We start from the raw sequence: 18,619 nt of genomic DNA, 5'->3' as shown, positions 1-18,619 counted from the left end.
AAGAGTGCCTTGCAGGACCATGGTCACAGGCAGACGGTCACTGGGAAGATCTAGTGTTAGTAAGGGCCAATGCCCATCACTGTCTGTTGTAGTGCAACTGCAACAACCTGTTGCAAGGCAGGCCATTCATGGACCTCATTACCACGGCGGTGTCCGTTTCTCGCTGGGGGCGCATCTCAACATAATGACATTTCGAAGTGTTTGGTCACTTGAGCAGCAAGGTTTCCATGTCAATTATTTAGAGCTTAAAGCCCTTCATCTAGCTCTCAAAGCTTTCTATCAGAACATCCAAGCAAACGTAGTCCTTGAAAGGGCAGAAAACATGACCGCTATGTACTACCTACAGAAACAGGGTGGCACACATTCTTCCCTGCTCTCAACACTAGCACAGCAGAGTTAGCATTGTACAAATAATTGTGCAAATACATCTCCTCTGCAGATTCTCTTCTGGGGTGGACAAAATGTTTGCAGACCTGCTTAGCATAATGTATCAGCAAGTCCATGAGTGGGAAATCCACCCACAAGTACATCTACTGTACTTCTGTGGTTGGATTGTTCTACAGATACATCTGTTTGCCACTCACATAAGCTAATAACACAAAGAGTTGCCTCCATGTTCCCACAGTCCATAGGCAATGCTCTATGGGTCAACTGGTCAGGGATATTTGCCCTTACTTTTCCTCCTCTCCTTCCATACGTGGTAAGGAAGCTACAGCAAACATCTTTTACTAGTAGCTCTCACTTGGGCCAGACAACCATGGTTCTAAATATTCCTCCAGATGTCTGTGACTTCTGACAAGCTCCTCAACATGCCAGAACTCGTGCAGAACCAATACAGAATCCGACGCCTGTCCCCAAGCAGCCCAATATAGTGATATGGCACATGAGGTCTTCGAGTTCAGTTATCTCTCTTTACTACTGGAATGTATGGATATTCTCAGGGAAACACTTAGATTTACTACAGGTGCATGATATGCCACAGAGTGGAAAAGGTTTGTCCGGTATTGCTATAAAAACACCTAGACCTCTCTCAAACACTCTGCATTGTTTGCCATCTGCTCCAATTTTAAAAGTAGGTTAGCTTTACATCTGTACATCTGTACACCTTCACCTACTTGCTATTGCTGCATATATGAAAAATAGGCGGGATTCTTCATTATTCGGAAAACCTGTCGTCATAGCTTATGGAGAGCCTTAAGAGTTATCCTGCCCAAGGTGTCACCTACACCTCTCTGGAACAGTCATGTGGTTCTCATTAGGCTTATGGGCCCTCCTTTTCATTCATTGCACTCTCGCCCTTTTAAATTCCTCTTGTGGAAAATGGCTTGCCTTATAGCTATTATGACTTTAAGGATAGTAGTGAACTACAGGATCTTACTCAGTGAGAGCCTTCCATTAAAGTATTGAGTCGTTCTTAGAAGTAAACCTTAATTCCTCCATAGGGTTGTATCCCCTTCCACCTTATCCAAACAATCATGGTCCAGATTTTCTAATCTCAATCTGATCAAGTGCTAGAAAGTGCTAGAAAGGGCAACCATTCATTAGATGTTCAAAGGGATCTAGTGTACTACATTGATAGAACTAAACCTTTTTGAAAAACACAACTGTCCGTCGCTTTTGCTAAACCTTATAAAGGTCACTCCATATTAAAAAAGCTGCATAGCCAGAAGGATTGTTAACTGCATCCAACCTGCTACCACAAGGTCAAAATACCCTTGCCTGCCACCCCTAGACACCCCTAGACACTACTTGTAAGAAGGGTGAAACAATTGCTATCTTGGGAAACCGTCCCATAGCTGATATGTGTAAGGCAACTACATGGGCACCTCCACAAATTATTATTGTGTTGATATTCTAGCCTGTGAGTAGGCTAGAGTTGGCCAAACAATTTTGAGAACATTATTTCAGACATCTGTATCCTCCATTGACAGACCACTGCTTTAGGGGAGTGCTGCTTTAAAGTCTATGCAGAGCAGGTGTATCTATACACACATCCTACAAACGGAAAATGTTACACTGTAAGCATCTGTTTGTAGCGTGTAGTGCAGTAGCATCACATGTGCCCACTGCCTTCCTGGATTCAGTGTTTTCTGCAAATGTCCTTTACTCCTTAATAATTATTTTTTCAACATCAAATACGTGCGGCCACCGTGCTGACGCCACTCACCGCTTCTTAATTACGATCACCTGCTGTGCGAAAACGATCTAACACGGGAGTCTGTGCCCAGGTGCATTACCAACTAAGGGAGGAGTCACGGGACATTGTGTGATCGAAAGATTTCTTCGAACAAAAACTTGGAACGTCAGAGCCCAACACAAGATGACCCGAGTATGACGAACATATGAATCTAGAGCACTCTACGCTACCAACAGATCCTTGCAGGAAAATAATTTCTTTCCTCTTCTTTCCCCTTAGTGTCTTGTAATTATGAAGGCATCTTTTTCACTTTGTAACGAAGTGAGTAGTTGCAAAATTTCAGTAAAGAGCCAACCCTAGTTGCTTTATCAATGCTTGCTTATGTATTGGGATGGCTTTACTAAGAGAGTTCCATTCATGATCTGTGTTTTGATGGAGAATGTAGAACTTTGTGGATAGATTTGTTCAAAGCAGTAGTTCAAGCAATATCTCATTCGAACTTCTTAGACAAGTGCATAGCAGAAGTGTGACATTCCTATATCGCGAAACCAGGCCATATTATTTGGGGTCAAAGACAATACGTTTTCATATTTATTTTGTCCTGGGACAAGTAGGCCCAACCCCCTGCAGCACAAACCCTTTGGCTGCCAGTTTACAGTAGCACATTGTAGATCAAGTAAGGATACTGTCTGCAGTTAAGGTCATTTTGTGCCCATATGTAGATATTTTTTGAACTTGTATTTATGGTTCATTAATACAAAGCTCTTCTTATTAGGGTTAGCACTCTAAGGAAATGTAATCTCTGACTGCACTACTGACAGTGGTTCCATTGTAAAAATGCGTACACGCATTTGCAAATTTTAACAATATAAGGCTATGTACAATGCTCCCTGAATGCTCTCTAATTAGATGCAGTTGTCTGCAGAAGTTTGAAAATAGATTGATGATCCTTTGCTTTCAAAGTAAAATTGTTCACAAAAAAATGCAATTAGGAAAAGACTACTGTGAAATTGCAGTTAACATTTCCTTGAAGCATCATTCAGTAAAATGTGTTGATGCATGCTAATATTTCCAAAACATATTCATAATGGAAAATCACTGCAACCAGTTTCAACAAGATAATGGGAAATATGAGAATAAACAAACATTTGCAAAGCCAATAGGTCTAAGTCTGATGGTCAGCCTTTTGGTTTTGTCAGTACGTGTCTTGTTTTGATATGGTTTTTGTAAAACTTTGTGGTACCTTCCAGGCCATCCCCATTATAACAACCATTAGTGAAAAGCAATGATATTTTTAGGTCTCAAAAATCCCGCATTGCAATAGCAGCCCCTGGCACTGAACAAAACTACTTTGTGTGCCAATATGCTCCTTGTGAAAGAGCGGAAGCAAGTCTATGGATGGATGGATGGATAGGTAGATCGAGAGCGAATTTTCTTAACAACAAAAGGTCTTGGTTAACTCTAGACCTAATTAGGAGCCCATTTCTTAAAGAAAGTAACACAATTGCACCCATGGTATATGTCCTTGCATTAGTGCAGATTTACGGCTTTCACGAATTCACAGAATATTAACGGTTGTAGGCAAGGAAATCATACTCCTAGAAAATGTTTGTGAACCTCTTTTTAGCATGAGCAAATATACAGGTGTAGATTTGTTCATGCAATAATCTGTTAGGCGTTTACAAGTTCACTTTCCCTCCAACCACTTTTTCCCAACCGTGGAAGAAGTTTTACTTCTGCAAATGTTTGGAGAACATTTCCAACCTTTCTCAGTATGGGAAAAGATTAGAGAAGCACTGGCTAAACACCTAAACATGCAATTTAGTAAATGTGCACAGACTAAAACGTACATTACAACCCTGGAACTATTGCTTAATGTTACCTCCAGCCCCAGTATGTAAATCTGCATGAAGGTGGCAAAATAAAGAAATTGCTGGAATTTAACCCTACTAGAGTATGAGCGCTGGCATAAACAGGCTAATATCAAAGCTTTTAAATAATGAGATTGCAGTCATAATTTGTCGCTGCACTAAGTGGCACCACAGGGGCGAGTGGATTTTTTACAGAACAAGTAGATTATTTTACAGGACAAGTAGAATTTCGAAGCATCCTGTCCCATGAACAAGTAGATATTTTAATACATTCCAAACCCCTGGCATAGTACAGCACCTCAGACAATGTTCAAGGCTAGAATATTTTCTTTAAAACTGAGATCGCCAATTTCTCTGTTTACCTTGTTTCCTTGCAAGACAGGTCCTTAAGAGCCTCAAGGATTGCTTTTTTCTTTATATCTGTGTCAAAATAACCCCACATTGGTTCTGAGATACTCAGGCGAGCTTTTCCTAGAGTTTTAGTTGATTTTTTTTTTCTCAAATAATTGAGCAATTTATGTTGTAAATTAGTGATGACATGTAGGCATTAAGTTGGCCGACTTTCAAGACCAAGTTAAAAATATGAATTCCATCTTGAAATACATTCCGCAGCCCACCAAGCAAATATTACAAGCAGTTCTAAAGGTTTATGAATGATTGACTTGTTGTTTTATATGCTATGTGTCTCTCGGTTATTCCTGAAATAAAATGATTATATATTAAGTTTGAACTTTTCAGTTTATCTTTCTATAGATCATTAATTGCGAGCCACCTTGTGCAAATATGCTCACTTGTGTTAATTTGTATATATATAGTTGGAACTGATATTCATTTTACTTATTCTCTGCTGTTTGTTTAGAACTCAGTACTACCACAGGAGATTTGAGTGCTGCTGGATTTGGCAAGATCTATCCAACTCCTCTTTCCAGTAACCAGGAAGAGGAAGAAGATAAGGATGATAATGATGAAATGCCTTCAGAATTCATTTCTAGAAAGGAATTGGATAAAGGTCGTATTTCTAGCAAAGGTAATTTTTTGACGTTATTTACAATGACATTGTTGAAGTTAGGTTACTCATGTTCAAAAAAAGGATGTGTGGAATGTTATTTTTGGTCAACTTGAATTGTGTTTCTCTTGCTTTTATATGGTATCTTATATTGTATTTGTCTTACTTTGGTTTTAATAGTACACATGTTTTGCAAAATTACAATTAATCTCTCCAAGTGTAAAAGCAGCATTATTTAGTTTAAGTAGTAATTAGATATTTAGAGCTAGCATATTCTTAGCGTCCATAGTTTTTAAAATGAGTTTTATACAAAAAACACAGTTTGGGACATTCATTATGTATTGAGTGGTAACTGGATTGCATTGTGTTGCACCTTTTGATACCTGGCTTGACTGAACAGTATGTTTTGCGACTAACCCCTTCCCTACATTATATTTGACGTTGCTGTTACCATGCCAACAGGGTGATGGGAAAGCCCTCTCAAGTAGTAATAAACCTTTTGGATTGCCTTCTACAAAGAGTGATAGGTAGCAAAGGTGCGCCTTATGTAATGGCAAGAGAGGGTGTGTGTGTGTGTGTGTGTGTGTCTGTGTGTCTGTGTGTCTGTGTCTGTGTCAATTAGGGACCTGCTGCCCTAATCCATTTGTTTCTCAATGCTAAAACTTGATCTTAAGCATTAAACAACATGATTAAATGCGACACAGAATAAAAAAGTTAAGTGATCTGTATCGTAGTTTGGAAATTGATCCTATTCATAATATATGAAAGGAAAGTGGTGGTCATTGCCATGTCATGAAGTGGTGACTGCAGTATTTCACAATAATTCTGAGGAAGACCACCAGTGTCAATCGTAAAGAATTTGTCCTTGTTATCTTAAAAATATAGTAAAGCAACTTCAAGGACATTTCATTTGTCCTCTAATCCTCATTTCCCCCATCCCGGTTGAGATCACTGGGTGGCTGCTGTGCAGGGCAATCGGGAGGGTCGGTGGTCGGATCGGGCCACAGTGGCAGCTGCGTGCTGAGGGGCCCCTCAATTAGTGCGAGAGGTGCCTGAGAGGGGAGAGCAGCGGCGACGTGTTGGGCCCCATCGTTGCCACACCTTATTGCTACCCACTGAGTGGGGAGCGGTTGACGACCCCGCGTGACTTAGACTGGGCTGAGGCTTGCCGCTCTGGTCGCGCCCCACGGGGGGTCGGAGGCCGCTGGAGAGCCTGTTAGGCTGCGCGGTCGTTGCGCTACTGGCTGCTGTGCTCCCGATCGGGCGGTGGTTCCTCGCAAGGAGAGACAGGCTGTGCCGCGATGATACGGGACCGCACTGGTGGAGGACAGAATAAGCAGGGGCCCATGGACAAGTTCAGAGGCCGGCCACACAGCTGGGGCGGCGGGGTCGCAGAGCCAGTCACCTGACAATGCTGCGCTCCTGGCTGCGATCACCCAGTCCAGGGACATGCTTGATGCCAAGATCAGGGCGGTGGGCTCGGATGTGATGTTGCTCTGTCAGGACTTAAGTAATGCAGTCGAATGCATCACGGGCGCAGAGACCCGTTTCTCAGAGGTGGAGGACGATGTGTCTATCCTGAAGAAGAAGGTTGCGGACATGGAGGGATTGCAGAAGGGCCTGGCTCTGCGCGTTGAGGATGCCGAAGGGCGGGCGTGGCGGAACAACCTACGGTTCGTGGGATTTCCAGAAGGCTGCGAGGGGGACAATGTGGCTGGAGGGCTGGCTTACCCAGTGGCTGGAGGGCTGGCTCCCCCCCCCCCCCCCCCCGGAGGTGCTGTCTCGTTGCTTTGCGGTGGAGCGGGCCCACAGGGCCCTGATGCAGATGCCCCCCCCCCCCCCAGGGGCACGCCCGACGCTCATCATTGCCAAATAACTCAGATCGGGACACTATCCTGCAACAGGCGCGGATCAAGGCCTCCCTCACGTGCAATAACGCGACCATCCTCATTTTTCCGGACTATACATGCCTAGTACAACAGCAGCGACAATCCTTCCTGGCCGCTAACGCGCGACTTCGAGGCCTCAAGCTCCAGTATGCCCTGTTGTACCCGGCCCGGCTGAGGGTCATCTTCCAGTCCCGCACGCTATTTTTCGACTCCCCGGAAGAGGTGTTCAAATAGACCGATGAAACAGTGAAGCTACGTGTCAACACGCCGCCGGGGAGAGAATCGGACTCTTCCTCCAGCGGGATAGCCTGTGGCGGCCTCAGGGGTCAGCGGCGACGGAACAGAAGATCGTGGTCCGGGCGCAGCTCTCGTTCTGGCTCCACAGTTCGGCTGGGGGGATCCGTCACCGGAGCAGCAAACTGAAGTGAAGTGACGCCGGAGACTATTGAATTGCTCTTGAAGTATGGTATAGGAGGATGTCTAGTTGGGCTAGTTCCTATGGGCTGGGAGCCTGGCCCTGCAGGAGTGGGTGGGTGGGAGTGACGCCCTAGGGTTATGGGTTATGGTTAGGAGATCCATTGGAGGGGGTGGCCTTTGTTCCCCCCATTGGGGTCTTGGCTACATTCCAACTGCGACAGGTGCTTCCATGTTGGTGAGGTGTAGGGTAGGGGGTGGCGGGGGGGTTGCGTGAGGTGGGTTGGGGGTCTGTTTGTGCATGTTTTGATGTTGCCTTTATGCCATATTGCCTGTGTGCTGAGTCGCAGAAGCACTATTCGACGGTGCATGACTCATTTTCCAGACTAGACTAGATCTTCGTGCCTAGGGGACTGACACATAGGATAGTGTCGGCCGACATTATGCCAAGAGTCCTTTCCGATCATTCGCCGGTAGCCCTCACATTTAGGATAGGTCCAGGCAGACAGCCTTTCAGATGGCGAATGTAGAGGTGGCATTTGTTGAAGGATGACTATAGGGAATATCTGACCAAAGAAATAAACGACTACTTTGTCTCGAATGTAGGCTCCGTGGACTCCCCGGCCACCCTCTGGGAGGCGCTGAAGCCCACGATATGGGGTGTCGATATTTCCTGGTGTGCAGCGACGTGTAGGGAGCGGCAGCGAGACCTGGTGCAGCGGGAGGCGGCCACAGAGGCGCTGGAGCGGAGGGGTCGGGCGGTGGGTGGTGGATCGGCCAGACGACAACTGGCGCTGGCTCAGCAGCAATATACCGCGGTTTTGATGGAGGAGGCAAGGCAGGCTTGGCTAGCCACGCGTAGCCGAGTGTACCAGTGGGGCGATAAATATAGTAAGATGCTGCACCGCTTATGCCAGGGCACAGTCCACGCCCAGCCACTGCCCCGGTTGGTGGATTCGGAGGCGGTGCCTGTCACTGAGCTTTCGGCCATTACGGAGAGCTTCAACGCATACTATGAGGAGTTGTATGCGCCTAGGGAGTGCCTGGCGGAGGATGTAATTCAGCGGTTCATTGACGATCTACCCCCGCGGTCAGTCACAGATGACGTGAGAGAGCAACTGGACAGGCCGCTGTCTGACGACGAGCTGGGCTCAGCTTTGGGTGAGCTGCGCCCTGGTAAGGCCCCCGGTCCCAATGGCTTTCCGTCTGAGTTTTTCAAGCGGTTCCATGTACAGCAGGGGCCGCATCTTCGTCCGGTAGTTGAGGAGGCGTGCGAGGAGGGGTTGCTGCCCCCAGATTGGAGACACGCAGAGCTGGTGGTCTTTTTGAAACCGAGTAGACCTCCCGACGATCATGCATCCTACCGCCCTATATCCTAACTTAATACGGAGGACAAAGTTCTTGCCAAGGCCTTAGCTAACAGGCTAAAGCCCCACATTTCCTACTTAGTTCACCCCGATCAGGCGGGCTTTATGCTGCGGAGGGCGACTCGCCACAATATTAGACGCGCACACGTGGCGATCTCGGCTTGGTAGAGACTGAGGGAGCAGGCGGCATTGTTCCTAGCGGGTATGGACAGGGCAATTGATACCCTGAGCTGGGTATATTTATTTGCCCTGTTGCGGCGCCTGAATTTTGGTCCGCGATTCATGGCTTACCTACAGTTATTATACACAGACCTCACGGCATCGGTACGAGTGGGGGGAGCAATTTCGCGCTCCTTTCCGGTCTGGAGGGGCACTCGGCAGGGCTGCCCCCTCTCCCACTATCTCTTCGCGCTGGCCATGGAGCCCTTGGCGGTGTGGGTTCGTATAGATGCCCAGCTCAAGGGTTTCAGGTGGGCACCGGGTCTCACTGTCAAGATAGCACTATATGCTGACGATGTTCTGTTCTTCATTACCGACCTGGATCGCTCGGGACCGATCCTGCTTCGCATCTTAGAGACTTTTGGTGAAACTTACGGTTTATACATGAACGTTGTAGGTGCTGGGTGGACGGAAGCGGGTAGGCGCATGGGCCTCTGGACTACAGCTGGCGACCGGGGGGTGAAATAACTGGGTGTTTACCTGTCGGAGGAGGCGACTGCCTCCCGAGACCGCAACCTCACTTCAGTATGGGATCGCACGCGCGAAGATTTTTAAGGTCTGGTCCCGCATGCCCCTAACGATCTATGGCAGATCAGCTATCTTCAAAATGGTGGCACTTCCACGTCTATTGTACCAACTACAGAACCATCCCTTCCGGATTCCGCCCCATTGGTTTCAGCAGGTCAACTCTGCGCTGGGTGGGTTCCTGTGGGAGGGGGGATTGCACGGGTGGCTCTGCCAACGTGTTTCCTATCTACCTACACGGGGGGCTTGCTACATCCGATATTCTCTCATACTATCAGGCGGCACATTTGTTGGTACTCAATGAGTGGTGGTATGTCGAGCGACACCTAATGGGTACCGCATCCGTACACGCCCTACTGTATTCTGCACCGCTTCGGAGGTGCCTTCCGTCCGTCACACAGGTGGTTTTCTATGTTTGGAGGCGAGCTTTGGGTAGGACGGGGTGGTGGAATGTGCTGACCCAGGAGACTCCTTTGTGGCGAAATGGTCGTTTTCCCGGTCTGAATGCCCTGCAGGGATTTAGGGGTTGTGACGCGATAGGGATTTCCTCATCGGGCGAAGTCATGACGGGCTGTACCTTGAAGACCTTTCAGAACCTGCAGGATAAGTATGGGAGGCCACGTTCCCAACTTTTTAAATACCTGCAGTTCAGGCACGCGCTGATGCCACACCTAACTGACATAGGGCCTTTCCCTGAATTTAGTCCGATAGAGGCCAGAGTGTTCATGGGTGAACTCCCGGACAAAAAAATCTTGCGTATTTATCAAACGCTGGTACACCACTGCTCCACGGACCAACACAGACTTAGGGCAGCATGGGGAGGGGACGTAGGGGACTTGGGGCGAGGCTTTGGCGAGTCCGAGGGTAGCGGCAATATCCACGCGCTTGCGTCTGATCCAATTTAAATACTTACACCGCACATATTTCACCCGAGAGCGCCTCTGGAGGGCGGGCATTATTAGTTCTCCCGACTGTCTCCGCTGTAAAGTAGAGGAGGGTGCACTATTGCATACAGTATGGGGGTGTTCGGCGTTGCAAAGGTTCTGGAGTGGGGGGTGTTTGCCTGTTTGTTTGAGGTGTCTGAGCTCCCACGTACGCCAAAATTAGCCCTGTTGCATGTGATGGAGGGGATAGGGGGCAATAGGTATAAGCGCCACCTGCTAGTGCTAGGTTTAACACTGGCAAAGAGAGACATTGCTGAGGCGTGGAAGGCGCCTCAAGCTCTGCCGTTATCTGCTTGGAAAAATAGGATGGGCTTTTGCATGGGATTCGAGCAGCCTGTATTTATAGCCAGGGGGTGCCCCCATAAGCACTTTAAGATCTGGAAGAGATGGACGGACTATTGTGGGTTGGACCTGGACCCGCTGCCTGAGCAGGCCGACCTCCCGGCGATTTGACAGGTGGCTCCTGGGTGGAAAGGAGGGAGTGTTTTGTTTGACTTGGCATGCAATGTACAGACTCTTTGTAAATGGGTGGCAGCATCGGCGCAATCGGAGGGTGGGGGGGTGTTGTTAGTTTAGGTGTAAATGTCTAGGATTATACTGCTGATATATTAAATGTGTGCAGAAACTCCGGGTCCGGAGCCTTGCATTGTATGTGACCTATGACAAATAAAATCAGTTTAAAAAAAAAAATCTTTTTAAAAAAAAGGCGTCCTCCTGCCATTGTTTACTTGTCATTGGTTCCTGTACGTACTACTTACTTTTCCTCCTTTTCTATTATCTGTAGCATACTATTTCCTGTTTCTCCTCTGTGTGTTTCTCTCTTATCAGTCTCTCGTTGCCCAAGTATTGTGTTCATCTGCTTTGAGGTACATTTCTTTATTTATTTATTTTTTTAGCTTTTGCCTGCGCAAGCTTGCCCTGTGCTTGTTTTTTACTTTCTGCCGAGTGCAAGCCTCTCTACAGTTCGTCTCGGTCCCTCATGTTTTCCCTCCGTCCACGCACCACTTAAAATGACAACCATCACCCACCCCGACAATTCCCAGCCCTTGGCCCTTGTGAGACTGTCACCAACTTAGAACAGTGTAGTCTCCTGATTTCTTAGTAGCGTGACTGCTGCCTGAATCCAAGAGTGAATATTGGCTGTGCTTGAGTGAAACTTTATATATCTTAATTATTACAATAAATCATAACCATTTCTTTGAAGTATTTAAGTCCATCTAACTAGAAAGAACATTCTTGAAATTTATCAACAGGACAATGGTTGTGCTAGATTGAAAACTCCACAAAACTGAAATGATATGCACAGCCTTTTATCTGATCTCTTTTATTTATTTTAAGATTCATAGTCGCTCTCCCCACAATAAAGTGGAAAAAGCTTAATTCCACCATGGCCACCAGCTTCCCACATTGTTGAGACCTGCTCGATGTTGTCCTCCTCCTCCCCCCACTATGTTTCCATTCCGGCTCTCTTTCTTTATTTCCCTGGCTGCTCAGTGGACGGTTCTCCCTGGCATCGCTTCCGCTAGTTCCTCTGTAGGCATGGGTTGCAGTTGTACACTGGGCACACCATCCACTCCCTGACAGGAGCTAGGATGACTGACCTCCTAAACCCCGGTGCTGATTACCCAGCAGAGATCAGTCGCAGGTAAGATGCCCTAGGAGATTACAATGTACCTCCGTCCATTGCATAGATTAATTGGTGGCTTCTGTGATGGAAGTGGATACCAACTGTGGCTGCCTTGCTATAGAGCCTGTCGTAGCCTGCATGGCAGTTATGCATGGATGGCTGTAGCAGGCAGACCTCTGGCACTACACCCATTTTCAAGGGTGTATTTAATGGCATGTAAAACATAGTAATAGACGCTGCCAGTCTAGACTCCCTGTGTTATCTTTGCAGTAGTCTTAATACTGAAATCACGATGTTCCAGTACTTTCAATGGCGATCTGTAGTTTTGCAGTTTGTTTTTATATACGCTGAGAGCAGATCTGCAAAAAAAAAACAAGTACAAGTCGCATAAATATGTGCTAACTCTTTAGAGTCTTTTCTTGAAGTTTTGGATAGAGCTTGGTAGACATTACAGACATTGCCAGTGAACTGTTATGATTAATAAACACAACCCTGTTGTAAAAAAACAGGAACAAAAATGATCAGCTTTGGGTGATGTGTCTTCTATGCATCATTTGTTAGCGCTATAAACCAGCATGCTTCAAAATACCCAGCACAGGCTTCTGGAAGCTGCAGATGAACGACCAACAACAATTCTTCATTTTTCTTTTTTTGTGGAAATGATTTGCAATATGAAAGTGCAGCTATTCTGAACATCATAGCACACACTGTGTGTTTAGGGCTCGCGCCCTGCGTGTTGCACTGCGCAAAGCATTTAGTAATTGAAAAACGGGGTTTGTAAGCTGCCCTAGGAATCGCACACGCTTGTGCGTGTGCTTTTCCTTTTCTGGGCAGCTATTGGCCTTTGCGTGCGTCTTTTAATGAAAGACTGCACGCAATAGGCCACAGACGGGCGCATTGCTCCGCCCATGGCCTATTGGTGTCTATTACACAGAGGCCGGGAGCATGGACTTGCTGACACTGGATTAGGGGGTGTAGGAATTAGAAATGACGGTGTGGTTGCAGGGTGAATGTTACCCTAGAGGGTTCCATCTGGTGCCGAGCACACACATCACACCGTCACTCCCGGATGAGCAGCAGCGGCGAACAGACACCACTTGCAGGCAGATACAACATCCTGCCCGGTCTGGACGTGGCCCCGGGTGTACCCTTAGCTGGACACTGTTTCACGCCTCTTCTGGGAGCCACTGGGGCTTGGCAGTCACCTGCCACTCAGATCCGTCGACCCTCTCTGTATCTTATCTCCGGCGGCTAGGTTTGCATTGGAAAGCATCAATGTGCCAATACCCCATGTATTCTGGCAGATGACCTTCCGCACATTTGGTCTAAAAGTGAATTTCATATACGTGTGCAGGTTTGTTGCATTTCTCTCCAAGGTACCCATGGCAGCATACATCATTAACAATAAATGCACTTCATTTTCTAGTGCGCGCAAGATTTTTGTAGAACTGAAGATAGTTTCAGTAATTAGCCACCCGTGATGTGCTTCATATATCATGCAGAATACTTTAGGAGAGGGTAGGCTTTGTTTTAATACGTCCGCAAACAAGAATACTCCTTGTGGAATTTGTTGAAAACTGATTCCGGTTGGCAGCCACAGTGACAGGCAGATGCTTTCTGACTTTTTAGCGATCTTAAAACACAATGCTGCGGCACTGGGATTTGTGTACCTTTGTTAACACAACAAAGCTCGGATGCAAGGGGCGAGACAGTATTTGTCTCTAAATAGAAAGGTGGTCATTTCGCACCGGGCTGTTAACAGAGGTCAAGTGACAGGGGTGCAAGGGTGGGGTAGTTTATCAGACGACCTCCAAGCAGAGTCTAAGAGAGGAGAGGCTTGCATTATTGAAGGTAAACCAAGCTCCCGACACTGAGGCTGTAGTAGCGGCTTCATGCGAGCAGCCTCAGCTGGTGAAACTCTCTGCTTCATTGCCAACCCCAACCCTGACCTCTGCCGCGTCCGGACACCCTTCGAGGACATCAGTGGATTCATTAGGAGGGTAAAGGAATCAGTGGCGTGGCCCGGAGTAGGGAAGCTCGCCATCCGAAGCATGTACCCCTTTCTCTGTTCTGGGCCTCTCTCACGCATGCACAGTAATGCCGGATTTTACAACCACAAGCTTTGTGCACCATCTTTCACAATAAAAAAAAGGCAGTGTAAAATGCAAGTATCAATAGGTCTTGGAAGTCCGCACGACTAAAAAAGCAGCACAAAAGAATAAAAACACAGCCCTTAGGAATTACATCCACACTCTGGTCGAAGTTTGACTGGCAGGGCCATTGCCCACCCTTGGGGAAGGGCCTCGGGGTGAAGAGAGCCTTTTGCTTTACCTTTCATTGGAAGGGGGTGGGGGCATGCCCCGGCCCGTGGGCATACACTTCCCCCATCTGTGAGCCTGCCTCCCAGGGCCTCAGGGACTAGGCCTCTTCACAGGACTTCAAACTAATCCCGCGGCTCCTGCCTGTGACAGGTCATTGTTAAACACCCCTTCCTTTTTCCACCCCCTCCCCATTGTCATGAAGACGGGGCTGCAAGGAAGCCATTCCCCCTCTCATTTCTCCCAGCAGCAGCTCCGGAGAGCCATGCAGACTGGTTTCTGAGGTTTGGAAGAGTTGCTGACAAGACAGCATGCCTAGAGACATCGGATTTCATGTCACAAATCGGTGCATTCTGGTACTTGTAGTATTCAGTTGCTTCACTGAAACCAGTTGTTTAAAGTGATCTGTTAACAGTGATTTGTGATATGAGAGCAGGCCTTTGCTTAGTTTTTGGGGGATTGCATTGCAAGTGTGTTCTGTTTTGCGGGTACTCAAACAAACATGGTAAGTAAGGATCGCGTGTGGCCTTCCGTGTCTAGCGTGTGTGATGGTGGGGGCGTCCGTGGTGCTCATAATAGCTCTCTTTATCACATCGCAGACTCGACAGGTGAACACAGTTGAGAAGGGCACAGGCTGGAGCAGATGAGTCTCCCCCCCCCCCTCCTTCCCCCCCCCCCCGCTCCCAGGGTGAACCAAGCAACCACAAGACCTGGACCCAAATCTCTACTTCTGTAGTAGGAGATCTCTGTGTATAGTCATAATCTAGTGAATAGTCCCACTCATGTGCGTGGACCCCGGCAATCAAAAATAATCTCTTCAGTTGTCAAAAAATGCAGAACTGCAAAGACACTTAAGAGAGAATTTAAAGACAAATAATGCAGCCTATATCCACAGGCTACACTGTCCAGTACTTCAACTCGGGACAGCAACAGCAGCAGTTCCGAAGCCGTTCCAGAAGCGCCAGAGAGGAAGAGGCGGCCAACAGTCGGCAACAGCGACTAAAGGCCCAGCTGGGTCTAGGCCCTGAGCGCTTACTTCCCCTACATCCGTTACCCACTCCGGTGGGGGGAAGCGTTCAATTTTTTCTGGCAGAGTGGAGAAAAATTACTTGGGACAAGTGGGTGCTGAAAATATTGTTTGCAATGGATACAGCCTTCGGTTCACCAGCCCGCCTCCAGCAATTACACCGGTCAGCTCGCAGATTCAGCTTCGCGAGCTCCAGGTGGAGGCTGATATCCTGTTAAGGAAAAGGGCGATATAAGACGTACCTCGATCTCAAAGAGGAAGAGGTCTGTACTCCCGGTTCTTCCTGGTTCGCAAGAAGGACAAGAACGAGTTCAGGCCCATTCTGGACTTGCGACAGGCAAACAAGTCGATTCGCAGAGAAAAGTTTTGCATGCTGTCGTTGCATCAGATTTATCCTCCGTTGCAACAGGGGGACTGGCTATGTGCGATAGACCTGCAAGATGCGTACTTCCATGTGCCCATTGCACACAAACACAGGAAGTTCCTGCGATTCCAAGTCGGCGGCAATCATTATCAATACACAGTACTGCCATTCGGGCTGAAGTCTGGGCCGAGAACATTCTTGAAGTGCATGGCGGTGGTAGCGGCGCACCTGAGAAAGAACAAGGTGTTCGTCTACCCGTACCTGGAAGATTGGTTGATCAAGGCCGCCTCCTTCTCGGAAGCGCAAGCCCACTTCCAGAAGACGTGCGTTCTCTTGAACAAGCTGGGGTTGCACATCAACATGTCCAAGTCTGTTCCGACTCCGGTCCAGTGCATACAGTACTTGGGAGCCTCCATCAATACGCTGTCAGCAAGCGTGTCTCCGGAGGAGAGACGATTATCACTCCTTCGGAAGGCTCAGGCTCTTATGACCACTCCATCTACAACAGTGAGGACGGTGTCTTCTCTACTGGGATCGATGGCCTCTTGTATCTTCCTAACGCCACACGCACGGCTGCACATGAGACCGTTGCAGGAGTGCTTGGAGGACCAGTGGGATCAGAGGAAAGGATCTTGGGATGACAAGATAAGACTGTCTCTGCATGCTCTTCAGTCTCTGAAGTGGTGGTGTTCAGCGGAGAATCTCCTCAGGGGGGTCCCTTTCCACAAGGACATTCCAACTCAGACTGTCGTGACGGATGCTTCTCTCCAAGGATGGGGGGCGCACTCCGGAGTCTTACAGATTCAGGGAACGTGGTCCCCGATGGAGGCCACGTATCACATCAATTTCCTGGAACTCAGAGCTGTTCACTTGGCACTGAAGGCCTTTCATCCGTCCTTTCACACCAACTCGCTGATTGTACAGACAGACAATAGAACCACGATGTATTACCTCAACAAGCAGGGCGGTTCGAGATCGCGCACCTTGTCTCAGGAGGTGCAGGCGATCTGGCATTGGCTTCTGGCCAGAGGACTGACGAGAACGGCTACCCATCTGCCAGGTGTGCAGAATGTTCAGGCGGACGCACTGAGCAGACTGCTCCAGGAAAACCACGAATGGGTCATAAACGACGAAGTACTAGGAGAAGTCTTCGCAAGGTGGGGGACTCCAGACGTCGATCTGTTCGCAACCGCCGAAAACAGCAAATGCCGAGACTTCGCCTCCAGGTACTACCAGCGGGGGACGCTGGGGAATGCGCTATGGATCGACTGGTCGAACAGCTTTCTGTACGCTTTTCCACCCATTCCCCTGATTCCGGCGGTACTCATCAAGTTGGCCCGGTCCAGGACGCGGATGATACTTATTGCTCCGGAATGGTGGTTCACGGACCTGCTTCACCGGTCTCTCCTTCCTCACATGCGGTTGCCGTGCAGGCCGGACCTTCTCACGAAGTTCGGGGGACAGACGCTGCACCCCAACCTCTCGTCTTTGAGTTTGGCTGCATGGCTCCTGAGATAGTGCAATATGGCCATTTGAATCTGCCCGAAGATTGCATGGACATACTGAAGGAGTCTAAACGACCTTCCACTCGGACTTCCTATGCTTACAAGTGGAAGAGGTTCTGTATCTGGTGCAAGTCCAAGAACTATGACCCGACGCCGTGCAAGGAGGATGTCATTCTTCCTTACCTTCTTCATTTGGCGCAGTCTGGCCTTAATGTTCATTCCATTAAGGTTCATCTAGCTGCATTGACTGCCTACAGGAAATGCCCTTCACAGACTTCCTTCTTCCAGATCCCTGTGATCAAAGATTTTCTGGAAGGCTTGAAGAAAGTATTCCCTCCTGTCAGGCTTCCTATGCCTTTTGGGAATTGGATGTGGTGCTGTCCAGATTGATGAAGGAGCCTTTTGAACCTATTCATAAGGCTTCGTTGCAGCACTTGTCCTGGAAGGCGGCGTTCCTCGTGGCCATTACATCGGCCCGCAGGGTGAGTGAAATTCAGGCGTTGTGTTGCCAAGAACCTTATACTGTATTTCATGCTGCTAAGGTTGTTATGCGTACTCACCCTAAATTTCTTCCCAAGGTTATCCCAAGGTTATTTCTGATTTTCATGTCAACCAGACGATAACTTTGCCTACGTTTTTTCAGAATCCTTCATCTCCAGCGGAAAGGTCTTTACATTCCCTGGATGGTAGGAGGGTGTGAAATTTTATCTGGATAAAACCAAAGATATTCGTAGGTCAGACCAATTGCTTATCAATTATGGATCGGTCAGGACGGGTCTTGCGACCTCGAAGCAGTCCATCTCTAGGTGGATTGTGTCCTGCATACAGCTGTGTTACCAAAAAGCTAATAAGACCTTAGGGGGTAAACCTAAGGCTCATTCCACCAGGGGCAAAGCTGCCACGACTGCTTTGCTCCGTAATGTTCCAATTGCAGAAATCTGCAAGGCGGCCACTTGGAAGTCGGTTCATACCTTTGCTAAGCATTACTGCCTGGACACTGATGCCAGGGCAGACGCTTAGTTTGGGCAGGCTTTGCTGCGAAATCTGTTCGCCGGATAGTGGTGTTATTTCTCTTTTCTCCACCGCCGCTTTGGTGTGGGGATGGGCTTGCCATTCTATTCACTAGATTATGACTATACACAGAGATCCCCTACTACAGAAGGAGTAGTTTCTGTCCTGTAACTCCAGTTCTGTAGTAGGAGTATCTCTGTTATAGTCATAAGCGCCCGCCCTCCTCCCCGGTGGAGAAAGATTTTCATGTCAGGAATGTTGCAGGTCTGGCGTTTTACGCCTTCAAAAAGAACTGAAAGTAAATGGGACCTGCTATGCATTCTGGGATACTGGGAGAAGTTCTGGAAAGTTCTCTTAAAGGCACAGTATCCTATTTAAGCCACATAATGGCAGCC

The 18,619-nt window shown here is 47.9% G+C and overlaps 1 protein-coding gene across 3 annotated transcripts in view; it reads left to right on the top strand.

Annotated features, from left to right (window-relative positions):
• The window catches only part of RNPC3 (RNA binding region (RNP1, RRM) containing 3), a 231,179-nt gene that overhangs the window by 156,959 nt on the left and 55,601 nt on the right, over positions 1 to 18,619 (top strand). For all 3 annotated transcript variants that reach the window (XM_078668497.1, XM_078668514.1, XM_078668506.1), the window contains exon 10: positions 4,868 to 5,035. In XM_078668497.1, coding sequence (XP_078524623.1) covers positions 4,868 to 5,035 — 168 coding nt within the window. The remainder of the gene's footprint in view (positions 1 to 4,867; positions 5,036 to 18,619) is intronic.

The sequence above is a fragment of the Lissotriton helveticus genome, chromosome 1_2, assembly GCF_964261635.1.
Source record: "Lissotriton helveticus chromosome 1_2, aLisHel1.1, whole genome shotgun sequence".
In the NCBI taxonomy this organism is placed as follows: Eukaryota; Metazoa; Chordata; class Amphibia; order Caudata; family Salamandridae; genus Lissotriton; species Lissotriton helveticus.
The sequence above is the reverse complement of the archived record's forward strand: the minus strand, read 5'-3'. Positions and strand labels throughout refer to the sequence as shown.